General features: G+C 46.7%; 1 protein-coding gene across 2 annotated transcripts in view; it reads right to left on the reverse strand.

The window, feature by feature from the left end:
• LMBRD2 (LMBR1 domain containing 2) overlaps nucleotides 1-10,130 on the reverse strand; it is a 55,355-nt gene extending 45,225 nt beyond the window's left edge. The window contains exons 1-3 of one of the 2 annotated variants that reach the window (XM_075841966.1): nucleotides 9,993-10,130; nucleotides 6,962-7,180; nucleotides 5,472-5,602 (exon numbers count right to left, since the gene is read on the reverse strand). In XM_075841966.1, the coding sequence (XP_075698081.1) occupies nucleotides 5,472-5,602; nucleotides 6,962-7,135 (305 nt within the window). In that variant the 5' untranslated portion in view covers nucleotides 7,136-7,180; nucleotides 9,993-10,130. Of the gene's footprint in view, nucleotides 1-5,471; nucleotides 5,603-6,961; nucleotides 7,181-9,624; nucleotides 9,645-9,992 lie in introns of those variants that run through there. The other variant, XM_075841970.1, reaches the window with a different exon arrangement.
• Between the last annotated feature and the right edge of the window lie 2,765 nt (nucleotides 10,131-12,895).

A 12,895-nucleotide genomic window follows, 5' to 3' on the forward strand; every position in this document is an offset into this window, starting at 1 on the left:
CCTTGGATCGGGTGATGGGGCGGAGCTGGGGCAGTTGCGTGTTCAGGTCCGCTCTCTTGGTCTTCCTAAGGCTAGGGCCTCCCTAGTAAAGTGTAGACGACATTTCTACGAATTCAGTAACAAACCAGGTAGGACTTTAGCACGGGCATTGCGGAAAACTAGGTCACGCACCTATGTCCCCCAGGTACAGGTCCCTGGTGTTGGGGGTTTACACCACCCCCAGGATATTTCGGAAGCCTTCCGGGCGTACTACCACTCACTCTACAATCTCCCGCAGACCTCTCCCACCGCAGAAGGGGGAACTAGACGGGAGCAGATGGAGGCATATCTCCGCTCCTCGGGGATGAATAGTATCCCGCAGGAAGCTCTAGCGGCTCTGGAAGAGCCGATTTCGCCAGAGGAGTGGTCGTGGGCCCTGAAGGATTCTCCAGTGGGGAAGGCGCCGGGCCCGGATGGGCTCCCTATTCAGTATTACAAGGTCTGTTCAGATATTCTCGCGCCTCATTTCCTGCAGGCCTATAACTCTCTCACAGACGGGTGCTCTCTCCCTCAGGATGCACTGCGGGCATACATTACGGTTATACCCAAGGAAGGTAAGGACCCCACCAGCTGCCAAAACTACCGCCCCATTTCACTGCTTAATGTAGACCTCAAGCCGTTTGCGAAAATCTTGGCCCATAGGCTCACACGCCTCCTCCACAGTTTGATCCACTACGACCAGGTGGGCTTTATGCCTCTTAGGGAAGCTAGGGATAACACCACTAGGGCAATTAATCTGATTTATCACGCGGCTGCCTCGTCTCTGCCCACGTTACTGCTGTCCACGGACGCAGAGAAGGCCTTTGACAGGGTAGACTGGGACTTCATGTCGACCACCTTGCGGCACATCGGGCTGGGCTCCCACATGATGCAATGGATTTCGAGCCTCTACTCATCTCCTTCAGCTAGGGTTAAGGTTAACGGTACCTTATCTTCCCCGCTCTCCATCTCCAACGGTACGCGGCAGGGATGCCCCGTCGCCCTTAATTTTTATTTTGTGCCTGGAGCCCTTCCTTTGTCGGGTGCGCTCAAACCCAGACATAGCGGGTGTATCAGTGGGAGGAAGATCCCATAAGGTGGCTGCATATGCGAACGACCTTCTGTTCTTCCTCACGGCACCCAGGATCTCCTTGCCCAACCACATGGCGGAGATGAGTAGATACTCGAAATTGTCAAATTTCAAAATTAACTATCAGAAGTCCAAGGCTCTTAACATTTCACTGCCGCAGTCCCTAGTGGACGACCTGTCGGGGTCCTTCTCCTTTAAGTGGGCCAGAGACTCGCTTCAATACTTGGGGGTCCAGCTCTCCAGTGATCTTTCTCGCCTTTATGCAGTCAACTATCCTCCTCTCCTTCAGCGGGTAAAGGGCGATTTGGAATCCTGGACGAAGGGTACCTTCACGTGGTTCGGTAGATGTGCAATCTTCAAAATGAACATTCTCCCACGGATACTGTACTTCTTCCAAGCCCTACCGATCCACATCCCCCGCACTTTCTTCCGAGCTCTGTTGTCCTTACTCCACCGCTTCATTTGGGTGGGGAAACCGGCCTGTATAGCCCGCTCCACGCTTTTTCGCTCTAAGAGTGAAGGGGGCGTGGGGCTCCCTGACTTCGTATCTTACCATCAGGCCTCGCACTTGGCGCGCATCTTGGATTGGTTCCGCCACACGGAGGTCAAACGATGGGTGTCGATGGAACAGTCTTCTATGGCGATCCCCTTGCAGGCCCTACCTTGGCTGGGCAGGGATACCCCCCCCCCTACCAGCAAGGACTCATCCAACGATAGGGCCCTCACTGGCAGTTGCGTCGAAGGTCTTCCCCCAGACAAAGATCTCCCCTTCCCCCATGTTTCCAGTCCTGGGCAACCCGGCGTTCCCTCCAGGGCGGGAGGGGGGTCCATTTCGGAGCTGGTTGTAGGCAGGCAGGGGCCCCACCTCTCATTATCTACACGGGGAGTCTTGGATGACTGGCCCGCAATTGTTGTCTTTGACAGACCCTCTCCCCCTCACTCCCTGGCAGGTCACTCAGCTGAGACACTTCCTGGTGTCCTTGCCCAACCCTGTGGAACATGCTCGGGTTAAAACTCTGTTTGAACTCCTCTGCGTGGGCACTGGCTCGATGCGCCACACACTATCCAAACTATACTCCCTACTGATCTCCCCATCTACCCTCTCCACGCCCACATATTTGCTACGGTGGGAAAGGGACTTGGGAATCACGTTTTCAGCGGAACAACTAGATAGGATATACACAAATCGTCCATGGCCAGCAGGTATCAGGAAGCGGGTTTTAAAATTTTAACGCGCTGGTATAGGGTGCCTTCCAGATTACATGCTATGATTCCGGCGGTCTCACCGCTGTGCTGGAGATGTGGTGACCAGGTGGGAACGATACTACATGTCTTCTGGCAGTGCCCGTGGCTGACTGCATTTTGGTCAGAAGTGTGGCGTATCACCTCCAAATTCACTGACTTCCCGCTCCCGTGCACACCGGCCTTCTTCTTGCTCCATCTGTGCGAGGTTCCGCTGTATTCGTATCGTCACTCAGTGGTCCGCCATCTGGTGAGCGCTGCAAGGGCCTGCATACCAGCGCTGTGGAGACAATCGGCTGCGCCATCGCTCAGCATGTGGTTCGATAAGATACAGGAGATCATGAGGATGGAGGATCTCACGGCATCTATGAGAGGTACTCACGCCAAGTTCATCAAGACTTTGTATCACTGGGTCAGGTTCGAATCAGCTGTGGAATTCAGGAATATCGTAGCCTCTTGATGTGCTCTTCAGACATGACACTTAACAAAGGAACTCGTCCCTTCCTTTCCCTCTTCTGTCGTTCCCTTTTTCTCATTTCCTTTTTCAAAATTTCTTTTAAGTTATGTTTCGCTGTGGGCCTTGATGCATGTCTGCAGGTTCAGGATTCAGGGGATTAGCCCCGATTATTGCCTGGCGATACCCTGTCTGTACATTTACCTTACAGGATGACCACATATACCGACCGGCCTGTGTGCCGAAGTACCATATGGTTGCGTATTTTTGACATTTATCGTGACATGTTTGTAAAATTGATAAATAAAAGAATTTATAAAAAAAAAAATATGAATGAGATTGTACAAGGCTATTATGATAAAATCGTTTTCCGCTTAGTTTTGTGCTAGGAAGGTTATGATTGTGGCGTGGAAAGCCACGACGTGTCCAAGTCTGGAACACTGGTTGCAATTAGTAAATAAATATGTACCCATGTATCAGCAATGGTACCTTAACAGGAGATGCCCTGACAAATTTGGGAAGATTTGGTCTGGGTGGTTGGAGACCTCAGACAATGCCATCTAATCCATTTGTGTCTTACTGGCTGGAATGGGAGCAATGCGGAATGAATGGAGCGCATGGGTGAATGGCGTATGATTGGGTGCTCTCTTAGTTGGTTCTGGGCAATGACTATGGTCACCTTATTATCCGGATTAACTGCAATTTCCATATATCATGATGTGCTATTCCTTCTTTTGTCAACTGCGGTCTCTGCAATTTGAATGTATTATATACCACGGTGATTGGTAATTGCCACTAGTTTTGGTTGGTTAGTATGTTTTGTTTGTATTTGCTCGTACTTTTGTACATTGGAAAAGTTAATAAAATAAAACCTTTTAAAAAAAAAAATAAATATATATATATATATATATATATATATATATATATATATATATATATATATATATATAAAATTCATTTTTTTCACTAATAACTTTATTAAGTTCACATTTTATTAGTCCCCCTAGGGGAGTTGAACCAGAGATCATTAGATCGCTGGTACAATACACTGCAATACTGATGTATTGCAGTATATTGTATATTGTTATTTTTACAGGCTGCTGCTGCTGTAATACACAGCTGACACCCGCAGCGTATGGCGCGCGCTTAGCACATGAGCCGGCTCCATACCTCACCCCCCGCACCACGACATGCTATTAAGTCGTGGTGCGGGAAGGGGTTAATGCGCAGTGGATGCCATTTTAGTGCACAATATGTTGTGCCCAGTTTGTGCCACTGAAGACAAATAGCTCATAAAATACGAATCGGGTTCTCCCAGGTATGACGATGCCAGATCTGTGGACGTAAACTGCTGTTGGGGGACATGCAGTTTTATCACTTTTCATTCCATTTTTTGGCAAGCAAGGTGACCATAAACCATCAATTCTGACCATGTTTTTTATTCTTTTTTTTTTTTACGGCGTTCACCATGGGCTATAAATGCTGTTTTACTTTATTCTGGTCGATACGATTACGGCGATAGCATATGTATATCGTTTTTTTTTATGTTTTGCAGCGTTTGCACAATAAACTCACATTTTTTTAAATACAATTTTTTTTTTTTGTGTCACCATATGCAGTGTAAGGCCTGTTTTTTTTTTTTTTTTACTTGTCCCACTAGGGGACTTGAAGACTTAAAGCTCTGATCGCTGCTAAAATACATTACACTACCTACGTAGTGTAATGTATTCTAACGGTCATTGTGACGTGACAGTCACTCTGACAGGAAGCCTATGAGGACCAGCCGTCCTCATAGGCTTTCGTAAATGGCAGCCCATAGGCCATTGTCTGGCCTCCGGTTGCCATGGCATCCATCGCCACCCCCCGTGATTTCACGTGGGGGCTGCCGTTCTGCTCCAAACTCTTCGCAATCGACCACCGCATCTAAGGGGTTAACAGCCAAATTCAGCGGTGATAGGCCGCTATTCGGCAACGGGGAGAGCAGGGCAGACACCCTGCACAGTTAACTGCCGCTGCGAACAGACACACGCAGGACCCGCGGACACTGAACCCGTCAGGTCCGCGGGACTGACGTATTCAGTGAATAGCGCTAGATACAGCTGCTCTGTATAGAGAATACAGAGCAGATGTCTCTAAAAAAGTAAAAATAATTTTTAAACAAAAAGTATTTACAAAGTGACACCAAACACACTGATACACCTTTTTTTTTTTTAGAAAAAAAATAAAAAGTTGCCTTTCAAAGGTTTACAAAACTCCTGCAGTAATAATCCCCAAAAAATGTTATACTTACCCCAGCCGTCGTCATGGTGACGCGTCCATCTCTTCTGAGCGTAGCGCGGCCTCCTAGGAGGACGCTGTAGTCCATGTGACCGCTGCAGCCATCACATGGGAAGGAACGCCATCCCAAGAGACCGGGGTCAAAATAGAGGATTGCGTCACTAGGTCTACGGCCCGGGGTAAGTATAAACTTTTTTATTCATTTCAAATAAAAAAATACCTCAATACCTTTGTTCAAATCTCCTTCACTCTGCTGCTACTGTAATACGCTGCGGATTTTCCGCAATTAAATCAATTTGCGAAAAATCTGCAGTGCTTACGCTACGTGTGAACACACCCTAAAGTGTTAAATATACACTGGTAATTCCATCACTATGAACGTATACATACCTTAAAGACTTCGTGGCCACGTCAGGTGAGGAGGCATTGGTAACAGCAGCTCTTGTGGTTGTAGTAAACTGGCTGACATTGATGGTGGCGGGAGTGACTGCGTTCCTGGCAATGCATCGATTGTATATGGTCTGAAAAAGCGATAACCAGCAAAACATTAACCACTTTTGTTGCTTTCTATACACGAAGTATCCTTCTGGTTTACAAAAAAAAAAAAAAACATCAAAACTTTTTCGGAGTCGTGATCCTGTGAGGTATCAGTCTTTTGACAGATCCAAATAGACACGGTTGGACCTCATTGACATTAATGGGGTAGAACAGAGTTCAAAAATACCAGAAAACAAGAAGAGCGCCGCAGATTGCGCTACTCTTGTCAAAAATACCGGAAAAACTGACGGTGGCTCTCAATGCAATCATATCAGTGTGATCAGAGCCTAAGAGCCTCTGTATATCACTTTACTAGTTGTTGACGATGCAAAGGTGGAGTTAGGACGGTTTCAGACTCTATGGTGATCTAAGGTTCTGTTCACACCTGCAACATGGCTTACCATCAAAGCGGCCGGCAGAGGCCACCGGAACCCAACGCACCGGTGACTTACAATGTCGGGTACTGGTGTGGTGTCTGCCGATTTGACTGGGAAAAAGAGCTCTGCCTGCTGAGCAATTTTTATGGTCAAATTTGCCAGAATCGGCTACATAGATGTGAGCAGAGCCTTGGTTCGGGTGCGTAGAACTTGCGGGGATCGGGCTGTCACAGCCGTAATATGGATGCTAGAACGCAGCTGCATTACGTCTGTCTGACAGAAGCCTTTACGGAGTTATCCAGTTTTAAATTAAACTTCAAATCACTATATAAATAAAACGTCTGCAGTATTCAAATAGACTTTACTTTTCAATTCTTACCTATATGCAAGATCTCTGCTTGCGGTCAGGAATGGAATCACTCTTGCTAAGTCTAGGTATGCACTTGCAATTTTTTTTGCAGTATGTTTACTTGCTCAACAAATAGAAAAACTGCTGCAAACTGATGTCAGGTGTCACACACGTACCTACATAATACTGGCCGCTGGGCTGGAATATTAAAAGGGATTTTCCGGTTTTATATAAACAGAGCTTAATCTCTGTATAAATAAAAAAGTTCTGCAACTTTCTAATATACTTTGTGTTTTCATTCTTCACCATTTTCAAGTTCTCTGTTTGCGGTCAGTGAATGAGAACAATGTTTACATTCAGAGGCAGTAAACTTGTACATAGCTAGTCCTGCTCTCAGCTCAGAAGTGGTTACAATCGCATCCAGTCTAGACAAGGCTCTGTGATTTAAAAAAAAAAAAAAACCTGGATTCCAGACTGATACATTGCAGCAAACTACCAGAGCAATTTGTGCAGCTCCTGCTGTAGATTGCTCAGCCAGCTACGTTACAATGTTGCCAGGGTCCGGTGATCTACTTGTCTATGGTCTCCACGAGTCCCTGGCGAATGGCATTACTCACCGTACTAACATCCAGCGGGATGATAAATACAATCAGGAAACACAGGCACCAGGCCAGCAGCGTGGCCACCAGCACCAGGCGATGTTGTTTCTTGAAGTCTCCATATCGGTGAAGGAGGAAAAGGGCAAGAAAGAAGACAAACACGATCTCTATCCCAAGGGCAGCGCCGCTCATTCTTGCCAAAAACCTGGGATAACGGAATGAAAACCAGATTCAATCCTAGAACAGAAAAACAGGAAACGTTACTGCAAATTACACAATAATACAACCCGTTCTGGTTAATAAAGGGGGTCCTGAGTGGGAGAACCCCTCTATGACATCCGGAAGCTTGTAGAGGGTTTATCTTCAAGGAGTAGAGAAGGTGAGGGGACACCTCGGCCACCGCTACTCCAAGACGAGAAACAAGTGTCCAACATGGCCGATTCATTCCCCTCCCCCCATACACAACAGCAGGACCCTCAGACGTTCTGTATGGGTGTCACTATGGACGGTCCTATACAGGCGTCACATCACAAGCACAAAAGAGATTGTGAAATATTAAGGAGAAGCGTACGCACCCTCCTGACAAAACCAGGAAACCTGCGGCCCAGCCCCAAATACTGCAATAATAAAGTACACCCTGTAAGTTGCCATTAGAATGTTACACCCACTTATTACAGTGTATTTATTAGGAACCAGAACAGGCAGCTAGTAACTAATGTAATCGTACCCGCGAACGTAGCCTACTCGGGGTATGATCACACAACGGATGTCATTGCGGCAGATCCGCAGCGTATTACAGTAGCAGCAGAGCGGATGAGATGTGAACAGATCTCATCCACACGCTGCGGAAAAAATCAGCAGAAAAAAACTTTCAGAAATTGACCTGCGTTGCGTTTTTTTTAATCCTCCGCAGGTCAATTTATACTGCGGAGTGCGGACTCGCGGCTCTTCTGTTGCGGGTTGAATTCAATGGGGTGGTAAAACCCGCAACAAATAGCAGATGTCGTGATTTTTGCTGCGGAAAAGCTGCGAATCCGCTGCAGAAATCGCAAATCAAAAAGAAACTATTTTTTTTTGGTTTATAAAAAGATTAATACTTAGGCCCGGCCGTTGTCATAGATACGCGTTCTTCTTTTCTCCTTCCAGGCAGGCCTCCTGGGATGACGTTTCATCCCATGTGACTGCTGCAGCCAACCACAGGCTGTAATAGCAGCGTCATGCAAGGATGGAGAATAGGGAGACGCGTCGCTATGGCAACAGAAAACGGGGTAAGTATTAACTTGTCTCCGCAGCGGACATGCCGCCAGAAAACCTGCACCACAATTTGGTGCAGTTTTTTTGGCCGGAATTCCCTGCGGATTCTAGGAAGGATACACTGTGTACTTTTACTGTGTGAACGTAGTCTTAATGCAGATATTCTGCAGCAGATTTCACCCCTTCTACATTGAAAAGGGTTAAAGCCCAACGACTGCTGGAACGAAGGGCTATAGGGCAATGCTCCTTCAGCATCACTAGGGAGATTCCCATGAGGGAAGTCAACAGGGCATTGTTAAAGTGCCGCAGCCCCTTTATTCCAACGATCAGCGAGGGTCTCAGCTCATCGACACCCACCAATGACCTGGTCTGACAGGTCAGAAGATGTTTAAAGGGGCAGATCGCAAAGCAGGTCAGTGTAAAAATCGTCATTCTTCACTTTTTGCTCGAATGCTCTTTAAAAGAGGTATTCTCAAAATCACAGGATAGGTGATCATTTTCTTCCCACCGATCACGAAAACGGGGGTCCCGAACATCCTCCTTACTGATTGACCCCAGTTATGAGGACATTGAATGGAGCGGTAGTCAAGAACGTGCAGTGCCATTCAATGTCTACGGGAATAATGGAAACAGCCGCACACAGCGCTCGATTGCTGCTCTATTCAAGCTTCGCATCACTGAGGGGAGCGGACTGGAGGATCTGGGGTCCCTAATTCTCACAATCGGTGGGGGTCCCAGTGATCATAAAAGTAGATCCTGTGATTTTGGGAATACTCCTTTAAATGTGATCACGGCCTCATCTCCAGACCGAGCTCCCTGCATGGATGAACGGACACGTGCCAGTTAGAGTTAGTGAACATACCAGCATGTCACAAGATGGGTAAAGTCCATGAGTCATCCTCTTCTGTCTTCAGTCCATTTTATCCACCATTACACCTCCCACAGTCATCCAGCTTTTCTAGACTACTGAATGGCAAATCTGTCTATTTAGCCATGAACTGTGGGAGATGAATGAAAAGGAAAAACGGCATAGTTGACCCTGACAACCAATCAGATTCCACATCATTTTTAAGAGGATGAATTAGATTGGTTGCCTTGGACAACTACTCCACTTTTGATACACCGCCCTAATTTTTTTGCGGTCAATAAGTGGAAACATTCTTGTACAGGAATACTTCTCACAGCTGATGGTTTGTTACACTCTAGATCAGTGTTTACAAACCTGTGGCTCTGCAGCTGTCTCAAAACTACAACTCCCAGCATGCCCTGACAGTCGGCGGCTGTCAGGGCATGCTGGGAGTTGTAGTTTTGCAACAGCTAGAGTCACAGGTTCTGTCCTGATAAATTGCTACAATGGATCAACGCAGGTAAAATCAACCTGGAGTCCAGACGGCATATAGTATTATCTACATTGGATGCAAATGTACCAAATTCTCTGCTGTGACAGGTATTGCATCTATAGGGTGGTTGTCGTCCGGTTTCCATTCACTGGCAGCAAGAATATATCTGGAAAACGTTTAAAAACAACAAATGTATTTGCATTATTGGACTTATTTTTGTTTGATTTTTAACCCTTTCATGCTACTATTGGAGCAAAAACAGATTTGCTTTTACATTGACCAAAAAAAAACCCCATCAGAACACACGTCCGATTGGACAAAGCAAGGTTACTGGGTAAGCCATCAATGTACAGAAATAAAATAATAACCCCTCTTCCCCACAATCCATGTTAAGGAAACCACCTATGCACAAAATGCAATGTGATAAATGGATAAAACGAATGGCGTCACTTCACCTGCTCCCGGATCTCTCCACAAATTACCCGGCAAATGTCATCCCCCGGTACTGTTCAGCCTACCGGGACTCACGGCCCAGGGACACTCAGCTGACAACACGGGAAAAAATAATCAGCTCTTACGTCACTTCCGGACAACTTTCGTCCTGTAGAGGTAATCGAACGTCAATACTGCTGAACTTCCGCCCAGTAGTGACGCACCGGCGCTAGAGGTGTCATATGATGCTACTATTATAGCGTACTTCTGTCCCTGCTAAGGCAGCCATTTTGTTGGTGCCCAGTAGGTTATCTATTCTGGGCGATGTAAAAGGACTGGATGTGACTAAATTATTTAGGGCAAAATTAGAAAGGGTCAAGAATACACGTTATGTTTTTGTTTTTTTTGTGTTTTCCTCTTTGCTGTAATTTAGATGTCGTATGTTAGGCTTTTTTTTGCAATTGCAATACCGCAGGCGCATGACATCGCATGTACACATGCGATCCCATAGGAATACGTTACGGCCATTATTGCACTGTAATTGGCTGCAACAGTCACGTCCTGATACGGCACGTTGTCATCACTGCTGTAATGTAAAGAAAGACCGCTGGGATATTATTAAAAGTACTATAATAGTGGTGTGGCGGGTAACGTTTCTGGTTACCTGCAAAATCGTGGGGCCATAAGGGTCTATTCATAAATGTCCGCATGATTTCGCAGGTAAACAGCAATTTTACCAGCAACACCGTGCGGCCATTAACAAGCAATATGACGAATGCGTCAAACCCTTAGAATACTACCCCCTGCCTCTTGCAAGTCATGTTGATGAGTTAACGGGGTTTTCCGGGCTTAAAAATAATTATATCACCAGTTTTTTGTTCTTTTTTTATAATTCATTATTTATAAACAAAGAGCCGGCAGGCGGCAGCAACATCACAATGGAAAAGTGGAAAATATAATCCAACATGAAAAAGAGCAGGTATACCAGTACCATAGAGACCTAAAATGGAATCAATTCGTAGGCTGTCATTTGGAAAACCTGGGACACCTCGTCGGGGATGTCCGTAAACCCATCAGCTGTCCATGGCGTCACATATTGTCACCTACTCACCTTCCAAACCCAACACCGCCACAGCACGTAGTCCCTTACTGGTGTCTGCTTGCATTGCTGCAGCGATGACACGCCATACTGACATCACCGCTGCGGCCAGCTGTTGACAGCAGCAGTCACATACCCATATGGCACGTCTTAGCTGCAGGGTGAAGTCACATGTGGCGTATTTGCTTTGTATTTCCACAGCATAAAAATACGCTGCAGGAAACTTCACAATGTAAACCTATGGGAAATCTGTCTTAGTTGCGGTATTTTTTTTTCCCCTGCAGGATATTATAGTTTTCTGCAGCGTATTTTTACAAATACGCCACGTGTGACTGCACCATAAATCTGTGCTTTTTTGTTGTTTTTTTTTGCTCACCTGTGCTTTGAAAAAATATACATATAAGCCATAAACGTGTGTCCTTAACAACCCGAAAATGAACATGAAGTGCAGCCCTCCGAACAAAAGAAAACTCATAATTCTACACTCCAATAATGTGACCATCACTGACACAATTGATGCAGATCACTACCTAATGCAGCAGAAAACATGTGCCAGCTGTTCCAAAAGTTTTAGTTCATAAATGTCTTGAAACTTGGACTTCAGAGGAAGCCTCGTAACACGTCTGGCCTGTTATAGGTCTATATTATGCATACCTCCCAACTTTTGAATTCCGAAAAGAGGGACATTTTAAGCCACGCCCCCTAACCACACCCAATATCCCGCATAAACACATCAAATCACGGCCAGATCCTTCTGCAAATAAGAAGCGCACATTCTCACTGCGGATCTCTAGACTGTCTGGATATCACAGATAATATGGATCCGGTTATGTCGTCTTTATGTTACTTTTCCTATCTTGGGTATAACATTTGCTCATCACGGCGGCAGCAGCTGCAGGACAAAGCAAAAGGCTGAGAACAATGAAAGTCAAGAGTGAGACCCTGTGGTGGATGACTTTTCAATTGACAGGTAGCAGAGTTCCATGATTTTGATTTTTTTTTTCCAGTTGTGTAACTCTGCTACCGGTCAATGGAAAAATCATCCACCAGAGCCCCCCTGTAGATTGCTCCACACACAGCCACCCTGTACATAGCGCCAGACACAGCCCCCTGTAGATAGCTCCACACACAGCCCCCCTGTAGATTGCTCCACACACAGCCCCCCTGTAGATTGCTCCACACACAGCCCCCTGTAGATTGCTCCACACACAGCCCCCCTGTAGATTGCTCCACACACAGCCCCCTTGTACATAGCACCAGACACAGCCCCCCTGTAGATAATCCGGCCGGCGATTGGGAATTCCGACTCCTACACGGAGCAAAAAAAGACCCTCCTCCGCCTCACATGCACTCTGCACTGTGAGGTGGAGGAGGAGGAGGAGAGAGAGCGCGAGCGACGGAAGACACAGCCGTCACTCGGGACACATTCCAATGATGGCCGTGTATTACCCGGCCCCATAGACTTCTATGGGAGCCGGGCGGCCGGGTAAACGGCCGAAAATAGGGCATGTCCCAATTTTTGACGGCCAGGTTTCCCGGGCCGTCAAAAAATCGGTCGTGTGAATAGCCCCATCTTGAGTCTATTGTTCCTACTGCAGCCGTGTGACAGCCGTTTTATGAACGGCCGTCACCTGGCCGGGAAACCCTGTCGTGTGAATAAGGGCTTAGCCGGCCCTACTAATGCCACTCTCCGCTCTGCTTTGACGTCACTCACCATCAGAAGAAGGCAGGAGTCTTGCGGCGGTGTTCTCACTGGTGTCGATGCCGGCCCGGGAGTGAACCAGTCCAGTCACCTGACCGGTGAGGTGACAAGTCAGATGACAGGTC

This window comes from Rhinoderma darwinii, chromosome 1 (assembly GCF_050947455.1).
Source record: "Rhinoderma darwinii isolate aRhiDar2 chromosome 1, aRhiDar2.hap1, whole genome shotgun sequence".
Classification (NCBI taxonomy): Eukaryota; Metazoa; Chordata; class Amphibia; order Anura; family Rhinodermatidae; genus Rhinoderma; species Rhinoderma darwinii.